The sequence below is a fragment of the Cetorhinus maximus genome, chromosome 11 (genome assembly GCF_964194155.1).
Source record: "Cetorhinus maximus chromosome 11, sCetMax3.hap1.1, whole genome shotgun sequence".
In the NCBI taxonomy this organism is placed as follows: Eukaryota; Metazoa; Chordata; class Chondrichthyes; order Lamniformes; family Cetorhinidae; genus Cetorhinus; species Cetorhinus maximus.
Window position 1 is genome coordinate 82534457 of NC_135889.1, and position 18961 is coordinate 82553417.

At 46.9% G+C, this 18961-nt stretch overlaps 1 protein-coding gene across 1 annotated transcript in view; it reads right to left on the minus strand.

The window, feature by feature from the left end:
• LOC144686726 (bile salt export pump-like) overlaps positions 1 to 18961 on the minus strand; it is a 139441-nt gene that overhangs the window by 66611 nt on the left and 53869 nt on the right. The window contains exons 8-9 of the mRNA XM_078552328.1: positions 17685 to 17818; positions 14093 to 14264 (exon numbers count right to left, since the gene is read on the minus strand). Of these exons, the coding sequence (XP_078408454.1) occupies positions 14093 to 14264; positions 17685 to 17818 (306 nt within the window). The remainder of the gene's footprint in view (positions 1 to 14092; positions 14265 to 17684; positions 17819 to 18961) is intronic.

Consider the following 18961-nt stretch of genomic DNA (forward strand, 5'->3'; position numbering starts at 1 on the left):
ATAAGGTAATCCACTTATCTCCAAGGAAGACAAATTGGAATATTTTCTAAATGGTGAGAGAACAGAGATAGTCAAGGAGCAAAGGCTTTTGGGTGTCCAGGTACATAAATCATGACAAACTAATGGACAGGTGCAAAATCTTACCAGATAAACTTTATCTTTTGCCTTTATCTAAAGGGAACTGGAATACAAAGGGAAGCCATGCTTCAGTTTTACATCGTCTTGGTCAGACCCCATGTGTTGTACCACGTTCAGACTAGTACCACAATTCAAGTAGACATTGGCCTGGTGGGGAGGGGGGTGTTGGGGTGGGTATAGCACAGATTCACCAGAATCAAACCAGAGCTAAATAGGTTAAATTATGAGGACAGAGTGTATAAACTTTAGTTGAGCTCCCTTGTGTTTGGAATGTTATCAGACGATTTAATTGAGGTGTTTAAAATAATAAAAGAATTTGAAAAGTAGATACACCTATTTCCTCTAGAGGAGGAATCCAGAACAGGTGGATAAAATCTTAAAATTACAGCTAGGATATTCTAGTTCTTGAAGTCAGGGAGCAATTTTTTTCCTCACACAGGGTAGTAGAAAAATGAAACACTTTCTTGCAAAAGGCAATTGAAATTTTCAAGATTGACGTTGACAGATTCTTATTGAGTAAGGATATCAAAGGCAGATGAACCATGATCTAATTAAATGATCTAACAGGCTCAAGGGGCTCAAAGCCTACCTTTCTCATTAATTATCAAGATAATTTTCAGTGTAACTTGTACGCGCAGGAATCTAAAGCCAGCCTCCGACCAAGCAAAGGTATAAGATTCAAGTGTGTGAGGAACATGCCCTCTATTTTAGAACTTGCTATCTGAGAGTTGCGCGAGATCTCTGTTGTTAGAAAGATGTTGTGGAGTGTGTGAGATCAGAGTGATTATATGCAGTATTATGCCCTAAGTATTCAGGTATATGTTTTACGGTCAGTGCCTTTAGCCTGTACTTTGGATGTCTTGGTGTGATTTGATGCAGCTAAAAGGTGCCTATCTGAATGCCAGGATCCTGAACAAAGTGGTCTGGTTGGTATTAAGTAGTATACATTTTAGGTGGACTACGGAATTGTTCAGTCCCATTGGCATTGGGTGTCATAGTGTCATGGTGGGTGGGGGCGGGGGTGGGGTGTGGAACAATATGGTGAGAAGGCCAAAAATCGGTTTTACGCCATTGTGAAACCAGTTTGCGAATGTCCATTCCACCCATCAATGATGGGCCGCGTTACCCACAACCGCACGTCGGGAACCTAATTTCAATGCTTTAGCCCTGCTTACTGAAATTACCTCCCCATGTCAAATTTACTGCCCACGTCTGTGCGATTTCAGAACGGCGTGCTTCACGACTGCCTTTAAAAGGCGCGCACCTGGTGACCTGAACAATCGAGGGGAGCTCGGAGGTGTGTGCACACAAGCTTGTGCAGCACTTGTGGACATGGCCTGTAGGAAATCAAGGAAGATGCGTCACGCATTTAATGGGGCCGGGCACAGGCAAGTCGCTTTCTGCCGGTTGGCTTTCAGTGTGGTATGGGGGCAAGGGCTCCAGTGCGGGTCAGGCCAGTGGGGTGGGGGCAAGACATCATAGACTAAAGGAATTACATCAGCACGTGCTGGGGGGTTGGGGGACAAGGCAGCGCAGAGTGAAGAAAGTATACAAGCACATGCAGGGGGGTGGGGGTGGGTGATGTGAGGGAAGCGGCCATACACTTGGAGAAGCTCGTCAAAAGTGAGCATTCTTCCGCAGCTGAGACCGTTCAGCTGCAGCTCCATTGACTTGCTTGGAATCAGGCCTCTGAAGTTTTTCTGCCCACTCAAGCAGCTCCAAATGCTCCAGAGCTTTTAACCTCTCGGGCACAGATTACAAATTAATGAGCGTTTTAGTGGGGAGCAGAACAATTGGACAACTAGGCAAGTTGTAGAATCCTATTACAAAAGGTGGCCATGGAGCAGTCACTGGTGGAAGTGCTCAATGCCCCTTGCAATGTCTTTATTAAGGTTTGGACCAGTATCTATTATGGTTCAAGCTAACAGCGCAGCCTTGCAGTGCGGTTAGGAGAATGCCTGCACCTGAGCTGAGAGCACAGCATGCAGGCCAGTGGTCGAAGCTGCCACCAATCGGTCAAGTGGAGGGGGATGGAGGTAGGTGGGGTTTCAGCCAATCAGCCAACTGGCCATCCAAATGGTGGCCAGCACTCTCCTGCATGCATGAAGGAGCCTTCAGATTTAACCAAGAGAGGTTCTTAGGACACATTTGCTAACCCATGCGACTCTGTCTTTGATCCTGCAGGAGGAGAACATCAGGACCATGGAGCCTGGTGATTTAGCAGTATGCCTCATGGCTTAGAGAGCAGAGAACAAGAGGAAGCGTGTGACAGAGGTGACTGGCTCAGCAAAGGGAGGAGCACTTCCCTCAAGATGCCTGCTTCACACTCAGCTGAAGATCCACAGCGAGCCAGAGTCTACAGATGGCGCTTGCCACATCTGCAGGTGACAGAACCAGTGTTGCTGAAGGCTTTGCTTGTCTAGGGACTGGTTGGTCACATATGCCACCTACTGCAGGATTTGGCACCACGGAGACATGCAGGGCATCCACTGCCAGTGGCTGTGAAAGTGACTGCAGTGCTCAAGTTTTACGCCAGTGGCTCCTTCCAGAACTCCACAGGTGACCTGTGAGGGATCTCACAAGCCTCCATGCACAAGTGTATCCAGGACGTCATGGACATCATCTTCGCAAAAGCACAGAACCTTGTGCATTTTGCCTGGGATCAGGAAAGCCAGGAAGCAAGAGCACTGGGATCTGCACAGAGCTCTGGTTTTCCACAGGTGTAGGGTGCCATTGACTGCACTCATATGACGCTTAGATCTCCCAGGCAACAAATAGTCAACTACGTCAACTGCAAGGGCTTCCACTCACAATGTTCAGTTGGTGCATTCTGAAGGCCTGCGCATGATTCCCAGGGAACATCCATGACTCCCACATCCTTAACAGGTCTCAGATCCCTGACATCTTCCAGGGTCCGGAGAGACTGCAGGGTTGGCTCCTCGGGGACAAGGGCTACCCACAGAGGACATGGCTGATGATGCCCATGTGATGGCCTCAGGTTGCAGTAGAGTGACGGTGTAACGAGGCACATGCTGCAACCCGGTCTTTGGTGAAGCAAGTGATAGGCATTTTGAAAATGAGTTTCTGGTGCCTCAACAGGGCTGTGAAGCACTGCAATACAGTCCCCAGAGGGTGTCGCGCATCGTCGTCACTTGCTGCACGCTCCACAACCTGTCGCTGCAAAGGGGAAAGGACCTGACTGAAGGGGAAATCAAAGAGCTGCACATCTCCTTGAATGAGGAGGACGTCAGAGGGGATGACGGTGATGAGGTGCTTGAAAGCAGGGATGCTGGCAATGAGGCCATCGCACTGGCCAGATGAGGCAGGCAGGCTCAGGAGGCCCTGATAGTTGCAAGATTTGTGGAGGATGATGACTAAGTGCATTGAGGACAGTCCTGACATCCTCACCTTGCATCTGTGAACTTTTGACTCCTGTGTGTCTGACGGCAGCGCACATACCTCCAGCGCTCAAGCTCATGTCATGGAGACACAACGGAGGCCCTAATAGTCGCTAGATTCCAGGAGAATGATGATGATATGCAGTGAGGATGCTCCATACGTTTTTACGTTACCTCTGTGAATGTCTGATTCCTGTCTGGCTGAGGGCAGCTCACTTGCGCTCTGAGATCAGGATCATATCATGGAGATGAAGCCGTGAAACTTTAAAAGCACCTGATCTTTTATCAGCTTTCAGCTCCTGCCCCCTTCAGGAGCACAACGTCACCGGTCACAGATGCTGTCGAGATGGGGACCAGCCCCACCTCAAAGGTGCTGAGAGCAGAGAGAGAGAGAATGACGGAACTCTGTGATGCCTGCCCTCAGCATCCTGGCAGCAATGACCAGCACCATCGAGGTGCAGGCATCACTAATATGTCCAGTGGGTGTGAATCCGAACCATCACTTTGGTCTAAAAACAGAAAATGCTGGAAAAACTCTGCAGGCCTGGCATCATCTGTGGAGAGAAACAGGGTTAACGTTTCAAGTCTGTATGACTCTTCTTCCGAGCCTAAGAAAAATAGAAATGTGATGGATTTTATACTATTTAAGATGGGGCGGGACAGATGGAACAAAATAGGTCACGGATAGGCGGGAGCTCAGGAGAAATTTGACAAAGATGTCATGGACACAGGACAAAGGGAGTATTCATGGTGCTGTTAAAATCTAAAGAAGGTGCTGATAGTGGCTTAAAGATAAGATAGCAGAATGTACTAATAGAAGAACAAGGGTCAGTGCTGTGAAAGCAAAACATAGGCCTGAATTTTACCCTTGGCGGGTGCGTTCGATTGGCAGGCCCGTGACTGGTTGGGAAAGGGGCTGCTGCCCGCGATCAGCCCCTGACTGTGATTTCACACTGGCCAATTAAGGCACGCCCAGCGTGAAACGTGTCTTCCCAATGGTCGGGAAGGACCGGGCTGGGGTCATTGGGTCAAAAGCAACCCAGCGGGCGGTTTAAAAATGGCTCAGGCAGCTCCTTGAAGGCTGCCAGGAACAACATATTTTCAGCGTGCAGAAGATTTATGGCCTCAAGTGCAGCTGGAGATGCCAGGCGGGAGGGCATGTCAGGTGGGCACTCAGCTCCCCGGTTTTCGGGCGAGTGCCTTGAGATCCTCCTGGGGGAGGTGGCTGCCAGGAGGGACACCCTCGTCTCCAGAGATGGAAGGAGGAGGCAACTGCACCTGACAAAAAGAGCTTGGGAGGAAGATGCAGCCCCGGTCAGCAGCCATGATGTTCTGCAGCGAATGTGGGTGCAGTACCGCAAAAGGTTTAACGACCTGCTGCGCTCAGCGAGTGCGAGTACTGTGTTGGCATAGCTCAGTGTGTTGAAGTGTTAAGGTCTGGTCATCCTCCCGTGGAGCTCAGGGGTGTTAGGGTCTGAGTGCCAACTGTCAATGACACTGGAGCTGGCCAAGGGGGTGAGCCCTGGCTGCTTGGACCGAGTGCCTTGTGGCTCAAGGGCTACGACTTGGATGTGCCCTGTGAGGTGTTCCTCAGGTGGGGTTGGCCAGGCTGCAATGGCACTGCCGGTAGATAGTGGACTAATCAATGTTCCTCTGTCCTTTCAGGAGAAGATGAACCATATCAACATTGAGAGGTTGCAGACAGGCAGAGGCCCCTCAAACCTCCTAATCCTTACAAGATTTGAGCGGAACACCTTGGAGCTAGAGAGGCGCCACGCACCTCGCTCAGCTGATCGCAGAGAGACTGGGGTGTCAGACGAAGGTAAGGTTCAGTGCACAGAGTTGAGAGTATCGGATGGTGCACGCATTCTTGTGTAGTCTCTTCATTGATGGAAGGCTCAAAACTGCAGTCCCCATTGATATGTGAAAGACAATGGCACCATGATGCAGATCTCCATTGTCTCACCAGGTTGCCTGGCATGCACAGTGACAGTGTGATGACTTAAACTAATGACATGTTGTTGTTCTCACTTAGATTCCCCAGCACGCACCCAATTGCAGGACCCCGAGGAGCCACCCCTGATGGTAGATGACCACCGGGCTTCAGCTGCACCTGCGTCAACACCCGCTCTCAGAACCAGACACCAATACCTCGATGGGCATTAGATCTTCAGCTAGAATGCTGGAGGACAGCGGTGAGGGCACTTCACACTTGTTTGAGGAGCAGGCGGAGGAAGAAAGTGCCCAGGGTGCTTTCAGTTGGAGGACTGCTGGGGACTAGGATGACGCTGAGTCGAAGGCAGATGATGAGACCCTGGTTTGGTCTATTAGGTGGCAGATGCTGGATGTCCAGCGGGAGGATCTGGCAGAAATCCATGAGGGTCTGCGTGCCATGATCTCTGTTGTGGAAGAGTCCATGCGGAGCATAAGCGCTGTGTTGACCCTCATGGCCGAGTGCACTGCCTCCTCCGGTGAGAGAGTGGTGACTCTCATGGAGAGACATATCCAGGGAGAGAATCAGAGGTTCCTGGGGTTGTGCTCAGACCTGCAAGCCCTCACACAGGCAATGACCTCAGGTAGTCAGTGTCAGTGTGGGAGATGGATGAGGCACCCAGTATCCCAGCTAGGTGACCGTCCATCAATGGTGAGCCAGAGAGATCCAAAGCGACCTCACGTCAGCGCATGAGCTGCCTGTCGTCTCTGCGGGCTCCTCTCAGGGTGCACTGGATGAAAACAGCAGCTCCTCCACCCCTCTGCCAGTGACTGTGGCACCTGATGAGGCTGCAATGACTGGGGAGATGTCAGCCGTGGCACTGGCCACTCCCTCCCAGGTGGAGCCAGCACAGGCTCCACTGGCCAAAGGATGAACGCCAAGGTCATCAAGGCCAACAAGACACCAGAGTTAGCAGGCTGGCTCCAATGCTGCTGCCAGTGAGGGGGTGGCACCAAGACGTAGCACTTGTAAACCTAAGTTTAAAGCACCATGAGCACAAGTGGTGCTGTTCACGGGTGATCTTCTGTTCTGTAATGTTTTGTTTATGTTTACTGGTCTGGGAATGAAGACCAGCGATGGTTATGTTCATTTGTTTGGATTGTGAAAATGACATAAATTTTGTTTTTGTCATAATGGCCTGAGTATGCCTCATCTTTTTGGGGGGCAGGGTACGCCAGTATGTTATGCTGGACGTGAGCGACTCTAAACGTTATTGCACAGGCACTGAGTGGACTTTGTGTTCAAATGAAAGGGTCATTTCAGACATCCAGGATGGAGACAGCAGCCCTGGCATGAGGTCAAAGCATATCTTCAGCAGATAAAAGCAAAATACTGCAGATGCTGGAAATCTGAAACAAAAATAAAAATTGCTGGAAAAACTTAGCAGGTCTGACAGCATCGGTGGAGAGGAAGACAGAGTTAATGTTTCGAGTCAAAACGTTAACTCTGTCTTCCTTTCCACAGATGCTGTCAGGCCTGCTGAGTTTTTCCAGCAATTTTTGTTTCGTATCTTCGGCAGCCTAGCTGAAGGAACATTGGATCAAGGTGTCCCTGGTGTCCTTGTCTCCCTGAAGGTTACAGAGGTCTGCCTCCACACCCTCAGCATTCTCTTCACTGTGGTCCTCTTCTGACTCACCACTGGATTAATCTTCTGTGGCCTGTGGGGCTGCGTCAAGATCCTCTTCCTCCAGTGGGTCCCCCCTTGCCAGTGCCAGATTGTGGAGAGTGCAGCATATGACCACTATCATTGACAGCCGCTCTGGGGGGTACTGTAGTGCTCCCCCTGAAAGGTCCAGGCATTGGAAGCTTGTTTTCAGAAGACCTATGGTCCTCTCTATCATCGCGCTTGTGGAAGCATGACTCCTATTACAACGCTGCTCTGCCTCTGTTCTTGGGTGACGGAGAGGTGTCATAAGCCACTTTTTCAAAGGATAGCCCTTGTCACCCAGCAGCCATCCATCCAGTAGGGCTGAAGCACTGAATAGCCTCGGCATCTGGGAGTGTCTCAGGATATAAGCGTCATGGGAGCTGCAAGGGTACTTTGCACAGACTTGCAGAATCTGAGTCCTGTGGCCACACACCATCTGGACATTCATGGAGTGGAAGCCCTTCCTGTTGATGAAGGCACCCAACTGACCTGCTGGCACCTTGATGGCCACATGTGCGCAGTCTATTGCACCCTGGATGTGGGACAACCCAGCAATTGCTGCAAAGCCTCTGGCTCGCTCAGCCTGGCTGGCCTCGTCCGAATGGGGATAAATAAATGTCATTACCTGTCTGAACAGAGCTTCTGTCACCTGCTTGATGCAACTGTGGACAGCTGATTAGACACTCCACAAAGATCCCCCACTGACACCAGGAAAGAGCAAGAGGTATAGAAGTTGAGGGCCACTGTGAGCTTCAGAACCACTGGCATGGGGTGTCTACCCACACAGTTGGAGGTGATCTCAGGCCCGATCATCTGAGAAATGGAGGTCACAGTCTCTCTGGAGTACCCCCTTCGGCATTGCACCTCAGACATATTGAGGTAGCTGCATCACCGCCTGTGACCCCTGCCACAGGGTAGTGGCATCTTCTGCAGCCCCCTTCAACCTTGGGCTACATCCTGGCCCTGCGCCCCTTGTGCCTGCGCCTCTCCTCCCATAGGTCGCTCCCCTGGAGGCTGCATTGGGTCACCTGGCCTCCACTGCCTTCTGCCCCTCTCTTCCTCCTCAGAGGAGGTGGCCCCAGAGGAGAGCACAATCCCCATTATCAAGGTAACAAAAGGCTGTCTGATACCTGGAAGGGTCCACACAGTCAAAATCCTCCAGGGACCTTGGAGGCACCAATGAGACCCGAAACGAAGCCTATAAATGTTAAGAATGAAGCTCAGAACAGAGATGAAGCTGTCAAGTTCAAATAAGCAAACTCTCCTAAACTTTTCACTACTCACAATGGCAATGCTGCTGACCCTTTTTTCCTGCCCTTGGATTAGTTATTACAAAACGTGGGCTGCCTACCTTCACATTTTGCCTGTGCGATGAGTGCGAAATTGTAAGGGCAATGTAAAATCTGGTTCACTTGGGTTTTTAATGGCCTTAAGTGGCCTTTTAATTGATGGCAGGCATGGCTCCGACACCCATGCGCTCATCGACCTTAAGATTATGCATGCATGGATGATGTCGGGACACTCATCCGATGTCTACTCTCGCCATTTTTCACCCAATTGGGTTGGGCATGTGCCCACCTGTGAGGTGTAAAATTCTGCCCATAAAAACAAGTGACAGATGGCCCTGTTGGTGGAGGGGTGGATTGGTGGGGGGGACGGTTGGGGAAGAAGGATTAAAAACTGAATTCAAAAAAAAAAATTGGATTAAAAAAGGCTAGAAATGGAGGAGAGAGCTCATGGTCTGAAGTTGTTGAACTCAATGTTAAGTCCGGAAGGCTGCAAAGTGCCTAGTCGGAAAATGAGGGGCTGTTCCTCCAGTTTGTGTTGAGCTTCACTGAAACATTGCAGCAGGCCAAGGACGGACATGTGGGCATGAGAGCAGGATGGTGTGTTGAAATGGCAAGTGACAGGAAGGTCTGGGTCATGCTTGCGGACAGACTGAAGGTGTTCCGTAAAGCAGTCACCCAGTCTCCCCAGTGTAGAGGAGACCACATTGGGAGCAGTGAATGCAGTAGACCAAATTGAAGGAGGTGCAAGTGAAGTGCTGCTTCAGCTGAAAGGAGTGTTTGGGCCCTTGGACAGTGAGGAGGGAGGAGGTAAAGGAGCAGATGTTGCACCTTCTGCGGTTGCATGGGAAGGTACCGTAGGAAGGCATTGAGGAGTTGGGGGTGATGGAGGAGTGGACCAGGGTATCACGGATGGAATGGTGCCTACAGAATGCTGACGGGGCTGTGAGGGGAAAATGTGTTTGGTGGTGGCATCATGCTAGAGTTGGTGAAAATGGCAGAGGATGATCCTTAGAATGCGGACGCTGGTGGGGTGAAAGGTGAGGACAAGGGGGACCCTCTCATGGTTCTGGGAGGGAGGGGAAGCGTAAAGACAGAGGTGCGGGAGATGGGTCAGACATGGTTGAGGGCCCTGTCAACCACAGTGGGGGAACCCTCGATTAGGGAAAAAGGAAGACATGTCAGAAGCGCCGTTTTGGAAGGCAGCATCATCAGAAATGATGCAATGGAGGCAGAGGAACTGAGGGAGTGGGATGGAGTCCTTACAGGAAGCAGTATGTGAGGAGCTGCAATAGATTTTAGCTGTGGAGTCGATGGGCTTGTAATGAATATTGGCAGACAGGCTATTAGAAATAGAGACAGAGAGGTCAGGGAAGGGAAGGGAAGTGTCGGAGATGGATCACTTTGGTCTGAAGGTTACACACTGCACAGGGAAGAGGCCCTGGAATGAGACACCTGTCCTTTTCCTGTGCAGGAACTGAGGTTTCACATTTGAGTGACACGAACACTGCTGATCATGATAAGGAGCCATAGGCAAGGAGGCATTCTTGGGAGTTTATTTACAATAGTGAACATTATGTACAAGTGATCAACACCCGTGCCCAGGCTGTGTAACTACATCTTCTTAACCTTCCTAACCCTGTCTTGGTGCTCTCCCGACATCCACAGCAGAAGTGGAGGCAGCCTGCTGACTTTGGCATGCGTCCTCTGGAGAGCTGAGACCTGGAGGGCCCCGACCTGCTTTGGGTATCCTGCTGGGGACCAGCTGCACCCTCCTCGGCCTATTAAGCTGGAGCTGCTGGGGTCACAGGAAGAGGGGATTTGGATCGGCTGGACATTCCCGGAGTCACCTGGGTGGGTGGCCTTGGGGTGTCGAGCTGCTGTCCTCCTTACTATGGGTTCCCGAGAGCACCTGGCTGAGCCCTTGAAGAGAAAAGGAAGCTGGAGTGAGATCAAGCTGCCCCACAACTGTCTCGCGTTGACACTGTTGGAGGCCAAATATGGCGTCAGTGATGGAGTTCAGCCCCTGCAGCAGTGCAGGAGTGACGTCCTGGACCAAGGTCTCCATGGCAGCCGCCATCCTACCAGTGTTGACCTTGGTGCGTTGGCATGCTGATGCTCCCACCTCAGACTGAAGGTGGGCTCCTCCATTGTACCTTGCAATCTGAGGAGTGCAGCGGACATCCATTCCTGATGTTCCAGAGTTTGCAGCTCCGGAAACTGAGGTATGACCGAGTCCAGAGGCTCCTCATCTGACTCGGACTCAGCAGATTTCTGGCCTCCAGCAGCCCTCTGAGTACCGGAGACCTGGGAAGTGCCTGCCACCGCCTGCTGTGGGTCAGACAGTGCAATGTGCTCACCAGATTGTGACCCTGAGGCTACTCTAGAACTAGGTCCCACTGAAATGTGTGTCTCCGAGCTGGTGGAGGGTGTGGGTGAGCTCTGTGACGGGTCTTCAATTAGGGCATCATCGCATTCTTCTTCTGAGGTGTCTTCGGGGCTTGATTTGAGGACCTGGCTCATGGATCCCCTCGGCTGCTTCCCAGATGTGGCTGTGCAAGCAAGGAGAGATAATTAATACATGACAGGGGACTGCGGAACACGAGAACTCATTCACAGCATGGTTGTCTGATGAATGTTGCGCTGCTGGATTCTCACTTGGTTGAGCACCTCCGACCTCACTGTTAGCACAGGATGACTTTATTTTCAAAGTCTGTGAGAACCTTGATGTTAGGCATTCCTCCACCAATCCACGATCTCTACTTTTTGTTGTGTGCCAACTTGTCCTGCATGAATACAAATGGAGAGAGTGTAAGCAGGACACCTGCCAGGCTAGATGATAAGGATGCCTGACATGTGTGGGTAGTGAGTGGTGCCATGGACGTGTTATGGACATGATCCGCAGGACAGATGAAGGTGTATTGAGAGAATGAATGATGATGTCCCTTGAACTGGCAGTGAGCAAGATCCCTATGGATGTGTGATGGGTTAGTGAGTGTGAGAGTTCGGAGTGATGAGAAACTGACTTACCCTGGTGGAATGGAGGATATCATTCATCCTCTTTCGGCACCGAGTGGCTGTCCTCTTCTGCAGGGCGTTGGTGCTAACCACCGCTGCCACTGCCTCCCATGCTGATTGGTGATCTTGTTTGTTGGTCTTTGCCCAGAGCGGGAATAGAGGACTTCATGGCAGGCCTCCACTGCGTCCAGGAAGTGCCTGATGGAGGTGTCATTAAATTTGGGGACAGCATGTTTCCTTCCTTTGGCAGCCATGACTTTCCAGCAGCTTCCAATCCCTTAGAGGGAGCCAGCTCTATGCAGGGGCACCCTTTAAATATGGCGCCCGGATTGTTGAAGGTCTGAGGTGATGGCGGGGCAGGCGATTCAGAGGCCACCCTGCCAGCGATCTGACGTGTTTCCCAGGAATGCATTATTAATAAGGCAGGACCCGTCGGGAATGGGATGATACGGCATGAAAACCCACCATTGCGGCCAGCAGGTAAAATTACTTTTCTCAGCCTCTACCGCACTTAGTGCAAACCTGGGACAATTCCACCAGTCTTTGTATTTAGTAAGGTGGTTGTGTTTGCTTTGAAGATGTTTACGAGGGCATTTTTCTTGAGCATGAGGCTTTCAGGAAGAGAAAGGAGAGTTAAAGAAGTAGGACGATTTGACATTTGTCAGGATAGGTACTGAATCTAGAGCTTTCCCAGAGTAGTAGCTTTTTACTGTCAACTGGGTCTCACTAACTGAGATTGGCAAATTGAATAACTATACACTATGTGAGTATTGGAATTGCATGGCTTGCTATTCTAATAAGCTGAGCGAAGTGTAGTCTTGTTCTGTTTCAAATCCTCCATTGATCTCAGGAAAGTATAAGATAAGTTTATAAACAGTTTGCTTAATTGATGCAACAGTTCTGCTTTACACGCTACCAGATTGTGTACATGATCATCTTCCCTTGTTTGTCATCCTGCTTCTAGTGTTTGATTGTGGTATGCAGGAGTAGTTTTTAAGTATCTACCGACAACAATGATGGAATTTTGATCCCACGCCCTGAGGACCAGGCACATAAAGCTCAGCATTCAACAAACTGCAGTATTATGGGTGGATTATGAAAGGCAACTTTGATGCATTGAAAAGCAAGAATTTATGTAGCAATAGCATAAAATCCAGATACAGAGCTAATGTTAAAATTACCATCAGCAATATAACCTCAACAAGATTAAAATATTTTGTTATTTTACCTACAATGAGATAATTGAATTGCTGTAACAATATTTTCTTGCTGCTCCTCTGACAATCAAATAGCAGCTAAAACCTAGATCAGTTTAATTCTTATGCACCAGAACCAATTAATCATTATGTTGCAATATGTAGATTCTCTGTGCATGGCAGCTCATGCCATTCACCCTGTTTTTGAATATTTCCATATTGAGGAACTATGCTCTAGCTCCATTAGAATTACTCTGCTTTTCTATTTCCCTCTCCCTTCCATCTCCTTCCTGAAATCCTAGCATTTGGTAATTCTTTCAAATTGAACTTAAAATGAATCAACCAACAAATTATCAAGTCTAGTTTTTAATTAAATTGTACCACTTACAATTAAACAGACTTCTTCACCCACCTAAAGTCAGAAATGCTGGAAATACTCAGCAGTTCTGGTAGCATCTATTGAGAGAGAAACAGAGTTAGCAGTTCAGGTTAATGAGAAAAGTTTTGACAAAGGGTCATCATCCTGAAAATTCAACTCGGTTTCTCTCTCTATAGGTGCTGCCTGATCTGCTGAGTAATCTAGCATTTTCTGTTTTTTAAATTTCAGCATCTTCAGTACTTTGCTTTGTTTGAGTCTTTTTTATACCCATCATGTGTGACCTTCTAGCCCATAATATGCTGAGTATCTTTAATTCTTCATGTGACCTGATCCTAAAGCTGATTAGTCACCACTGAACCAACATTGACCTTCCAGGTTCCACTACCAATAATACCTGGTCTTAGATTACAGATATTTGAAAGTGAACACACTTCCCAATACATACGCGTCCCCAGTAAACATTCAGCAGAAAGAGCCTAAATCACGCTTTGTATTTCTGTGAACTGGAAGAAGTGGAACTTACCAATTTCATAGATGCTTTTAAAGGGAAGCTAGATAAATGCAGTAGGGAGAAAGGAATTGCAGGATATGCTAATAGGATTAGATTGAGTAGGGTAGAAGGTATATCAAGCATAAACACTGGCACGGAGCGGTTGGGTCAAATGGCCTATTTCTGTGCTGTGTATTCTACGTAACCTGAAAAACAACATTATTAGGCTAGAAAAAACTCAGTTGGTCTGACAGCATCTGCAGAGAGGAATACAGTTGACGTTTCCAGTCCGTATGACCCTCTGTAGATGCTGTCAGACCTGCTGAGTTTTTCGAGGTATTTTTGTTTTTGTTCTAGATTTCCAGCATCCGCAGTATTTTGCTTTTAGCATTATTAAGCTGTTGGATCAATGTCACAATGGAGCTTGTTTATTCAGTCTCACATTGACAAGCTGAGCACTGACAAGTAATCGAAATCTGAGGTCTTGAGTATGTGATGTATGCACAGTTATGGCACTAATTGTTGTGTATGTAATTATTTTCTCACCAATGCCATGAAAGCAGCTCCAAGACCGATGAGAGGACTGACAGCAATAATAACCAGTGTAAGTTTCCAACCGCTGACAAATCCGAGGAGGAATCCACCAACAAAAGTAGTGAAACGTTGAATAAAAATCCCAACTTGATCAGCAATAGCATCATTGATTTTATTAATATCACTGTAAAAAAAATGAAGAACATTGAAGGCACTTGTGTTCACCACCATGCCTTGACAGAGTTGCAATGCTAAAGAATGATCAGATTATTGCTATAATTAAAGAATGCAGATCATCAAACTCTGTCACCCTCATCCTGCACCCACACATACACAGTAAACCTGGAGCTTAATTATTGGTTGAAAACAGGCCTTCAGCTCTGTATGGTTCTGTTGCAGGGCTGCTGCTGTAAAGCCAAGCGAATCAAAGTCAACAATTGCAATCATATCCAAACTGCGCACTCGTATCTGATAGCAATAACAAATTATTGTGAAGTATCTATATTTAGCAACTGACTTCACTTCTAAAAGTAATCTTTAGTATGCTACAATCTGGGCATTATCTTGCTCTTATTCACATCAATTTTAAGGACTCGTCGCAATTTGCAATCTCTGTGCCATGAAATAGACAAACTAATGTCTGGAATTCTCACATGAAAAGTATTGGATACCAACTGGACCACTTGGTTGAGAATGGTCCAGAAAGAATGGCGACCATTTACTTTCTTGCAACAATGGAGGAAAATAATGGGACTTAAAAAGGCTTAAAATCAAAGACTCTGAGGAAAGAAATAAATTTTACATATAATGTGGTGACATCATGAACATTTTCAATGGTTTTCACCCTGTTTTCGGATGGGAACGGAGCAGTAGTGATCCAAAAATGAAGAAGCTGAATTTACCGCTTGTTCCCACTCCTAATCCACGTTGCTATGACTTGGTTCAGCCTTCAGGTGGGAGTTTAATTAAAATATGAAAATTGGGCTCCTTATAGTGCAAAGAAGACCAATGCAATTTTGAGGTACCAAAGGTAATGCCCATTGGCATTAAGCAGTAAGCAGCCTATCGAGCTGTTCCTAAACCATGAATGCTCCTCCTGGTCTCACCAAAATATTCCAGCCAGCAGCCAGCCCCTCCATGCCATCCCTCCTTATTTTACCTTTTACTGTTGAACTTCTGACTTAGTCCCTCAAAGGAGTTTCTGGCTTTTCTGCTGTCCCTCAATCAATCAGCTGCCTGTCAGCACCATTTTGGTGCTCTCAGCTTGCTGGCATTACAAAAATAAGGCCCGGCTATCAAAATGGCTCATGATTCTCACTGAGGACATTAAGTGAGGGACACAATTAAATTGCCCTGATGTCTGCCCAAGGTGAAAATCTTTTTGATCATGATTGGGCTTTTACTACACAGAGGTGAGAGAGAGAGAGAGAGACTTGCATTCTATAGTGTCTTTCACAACATCAATATTTTACAGGCAATGAAATATGTTTGAAGTACAGTCGCTGCTGTAATGGAAGAACCAGAGAATGTTTTCAGGTTCATTGTTCTTTGAATACTATTTAATAATGGCAGATCTGCCTTCTGATTGGCCAGCTGTAATGTCATACTTTATTAACATCCTTAAATATGGGTGTGGATAGTAGTTCAAACATAAATCATTAGCTGTGTCAGGGGGCTAAGACCTCACACTCTATATTTTTAGAAAATACATATAGCTATCCTGATGGCTAATTTCTAAAATTTTAAGAACTGGACAAAGATCCATTTTTAAAATGGCTGAAACTAGGTCTGTCTGTGACCCTCGAACAATAAGAGTTAATAGATGAGTTTTGCAGAAACTGACACCTTATTATCTCTGAAGAGATCCTAATGACTCCCAGTGAGCTGCAGAGACCAAGTTTAAAGGGAATGAAACAAAGGCCATCTACATTTCATAAGCCAGGCTTGGCCAACCAGAGCTGATTTGTCTGCTGGGACAAAGAAACCAGCAGCCTCCCTTCCAAGACTTAATGTTTGGAACATTAATAAACTCAGGGACCCAGACAAAGGCACACCCTTTGTCAAAAGCAGAGTAGAGATGTGGGAATCATGTAACATGAATTCCTAGCTAGTGGAACCAGTAATATTGTCTTGTGGTACTAAGAAACCTCAGTCTGCCATTTTTTCATTGACCTAGCAATAGAACAGAAAAGGGGCTCCCCCCCGGCTGAATATATGGCCTGATCTACACTGTTTCTACTAGATCTTCTGTACCATCGTCTACAAGACTGATTCATCTCCGTGGCCAGAATTTTCCTGTTGGCGATTTGGGGGTGGGGCCTGCTCACCGACGGGAAAATGACACGGGAGGAACCGCTGACGTCATCCTGATCCATTTAAATTTTTAGGAAGGCAGGCGGACAGCGAAATCAGCCCGCCGACCTGTCAATGGCCAATTAAGGCTATTGACAGGCTCATTAAGATCATTAAAGACCTGCCCGTCCAACCTTAAGGCTGGCGGGCAGGCCAGGAGCCCCAGCGGGCTTCTGATAATACATGAAACCTCATCCACTGGCGGGATGAGGTTTCATGTCTGTTTTTAAAAAGTTTAATAAAATTTATGTCCTTTTTATTAACATGTCCCATCTCGAGTGACATTGTCACATGAGGGGACATGTTAATATTTTTTCTATTTTTAATATTTTTTTACACTGTCAGTGATCTCCCTGAGACACCACTTAGTTTCAGGGAGCAGTGCGCACATTCATGCGCATGCGTGAAAGAGCACACTTTTACAGATGGGGAATCCCTCCACCCCCCCGCACAGGAAGCACATAGCTTAATTGGCCCGTCCACTCAAAATGGCGGCGGACCCCGTTTCGGCGGCGGAGTTCGGCTGCCCGCCTGACGCCGAGCCGGTGGGGCGCACCCACCCATCAAGGTAAGAATTCTGGCCTATGTGTCTATCTTGTTGTAGAAGTCAACACTATTGGAAAAATGAATTATCTAGCATCAGTTTTCAACCTGCCAACCCCTATGAATGAATACTTCATTGAACTTTGATTCTGGACTCTGGACTCATGTTAGACAATAATTATTTTCTCTGTGGCATTGAGCCTGTAAATCTTTCTTTCTCTATCCCTCTTTTATTGTATGAGTGCACAGGGGGCTACATAGTGACCCCACTCCCCACCGCATTTTGAGTGTGTGCAAATAAACTAACCTCCGAGTTTATCCTATCTCAGGTTTACTGTGGAGTTATTAATAGAAAATTGGATCACACTAAAACTGAGGCATTGGGAAACATGCCAATGCTTGTAAAGGGGGAAGCAAATCAAAATACCTTTTTGTTTATGGATGGTTGGCAAGAGGAGAAATTGGGGCTGTGTAAATTAACCCCCCCCACCCCTCATGTACTTAGCAGCTGTAATTATAAATTGATCTAGAGTACTGTATACATAATGTAAAACAAGTGAATTATTTAAAGCCTATCCCCATAACATCTATTTTTAAGTTGTAATTATTATTGGTATAATTAACTTTGTATCCAATATGAATCCTTATTGGGACAGTAGTTTTTATAGCCAGAGTAAAGCTGTTTTATGAAGTTAAATAATATACTTACTCTGACATCCTTGTGTTCAATTCTCCAGCAGAATTACAATCAAACCAACCAATCTCCATTCTCATAATTTGTTTGAAGTAAGCTTTCCTTATTTTTTGAACCTGCCGGGCAGCTGCGGTGACCCAGAAGCATATCTTGTAAAGGTAGATGTAACAACATTAGGAAAGCAGATTTGTTTTTTACCACTATCTTCAGCTTTTCTAATATGTAAGGAAGTGAGGTTATGGGTTTGGGGATTAGGTGGCATGCTGTTTTTCAACTCAATCAGAATTTCAGTTCAGACCAGAATGATGGAAAGAAAGTCTCCATTCTTCCTGTCAGGTTAAGTGTTCTATATGAAATGAATTTAGGAAGTCTAAACTTGGTTCCTAAATATGCATTTGTGATGTTCATCTAAGGTAAAGCATTCTATTGGAGTAGAATTTACAGAACTCTACTATAAATCTAGTCAAGCTGTACTTGAATTGGGAGTGCAAAATGCAGATGTTGGGTATCAACACAAACATTAATAAACAAAATAATGGTTTTGAAATTCCTGGGCCTTTGAGAGAACATAAGAAATAGGAGGAGTAGGCCATTCAGCCTCTTGTGCCTGCTCCCCCATTCAATAAGATCATGGTTGATCTGAGTGTGGCCTTAACTCCACTTTCTTGTCCCCCATATCCCTTTATTCCCTTGTAAATCAAAAATCTGTCTAACTCGGACTTGAATATATATTGAATAACCCAGGCTCCACTATTCTCTGAAGCAGGAAATTCCAAAGATCAACAACACTCTGAGAAATGAAATTCCTCCTCATCTCCATCTTAAATGAGAGACCCCTTATTCTGAAACTGTGCCCCCAAGTTCTAGATACCCTCACGAGGAGAAACATCATCTTGGCATTAACCCTGTCAAGCCCTCTCAGAATCTTATGTTTCAAGAAGACCACTTCTCATTCTCCTAAACTCCAATGAATCTAGACCAAACCTGCTCAACTTTTCCTCCTAAGATAACCCCTTCATCCCGGGAATCAATCTAGTGAACATTCTCTGAACTGCTTCCTTAAATAAGGAGACCAAAATTGTACACAATATTCTAGGTGCCTCTCAACATTGCCCTCTTGTGGCAAGACTTTCTCACTTTGCTACTCCATTCCCCTTGCAGTAAAGGCCAACATTCCATGTGCCTTTCTAATTACTTGCTGTATCTTCATGCTAACTTTTTTGGTTCATGAATGCGGCTACCCAGATCCCTCTGCACTTTTATAGTTAAATGGGGCAGAGAGACGGAATTTG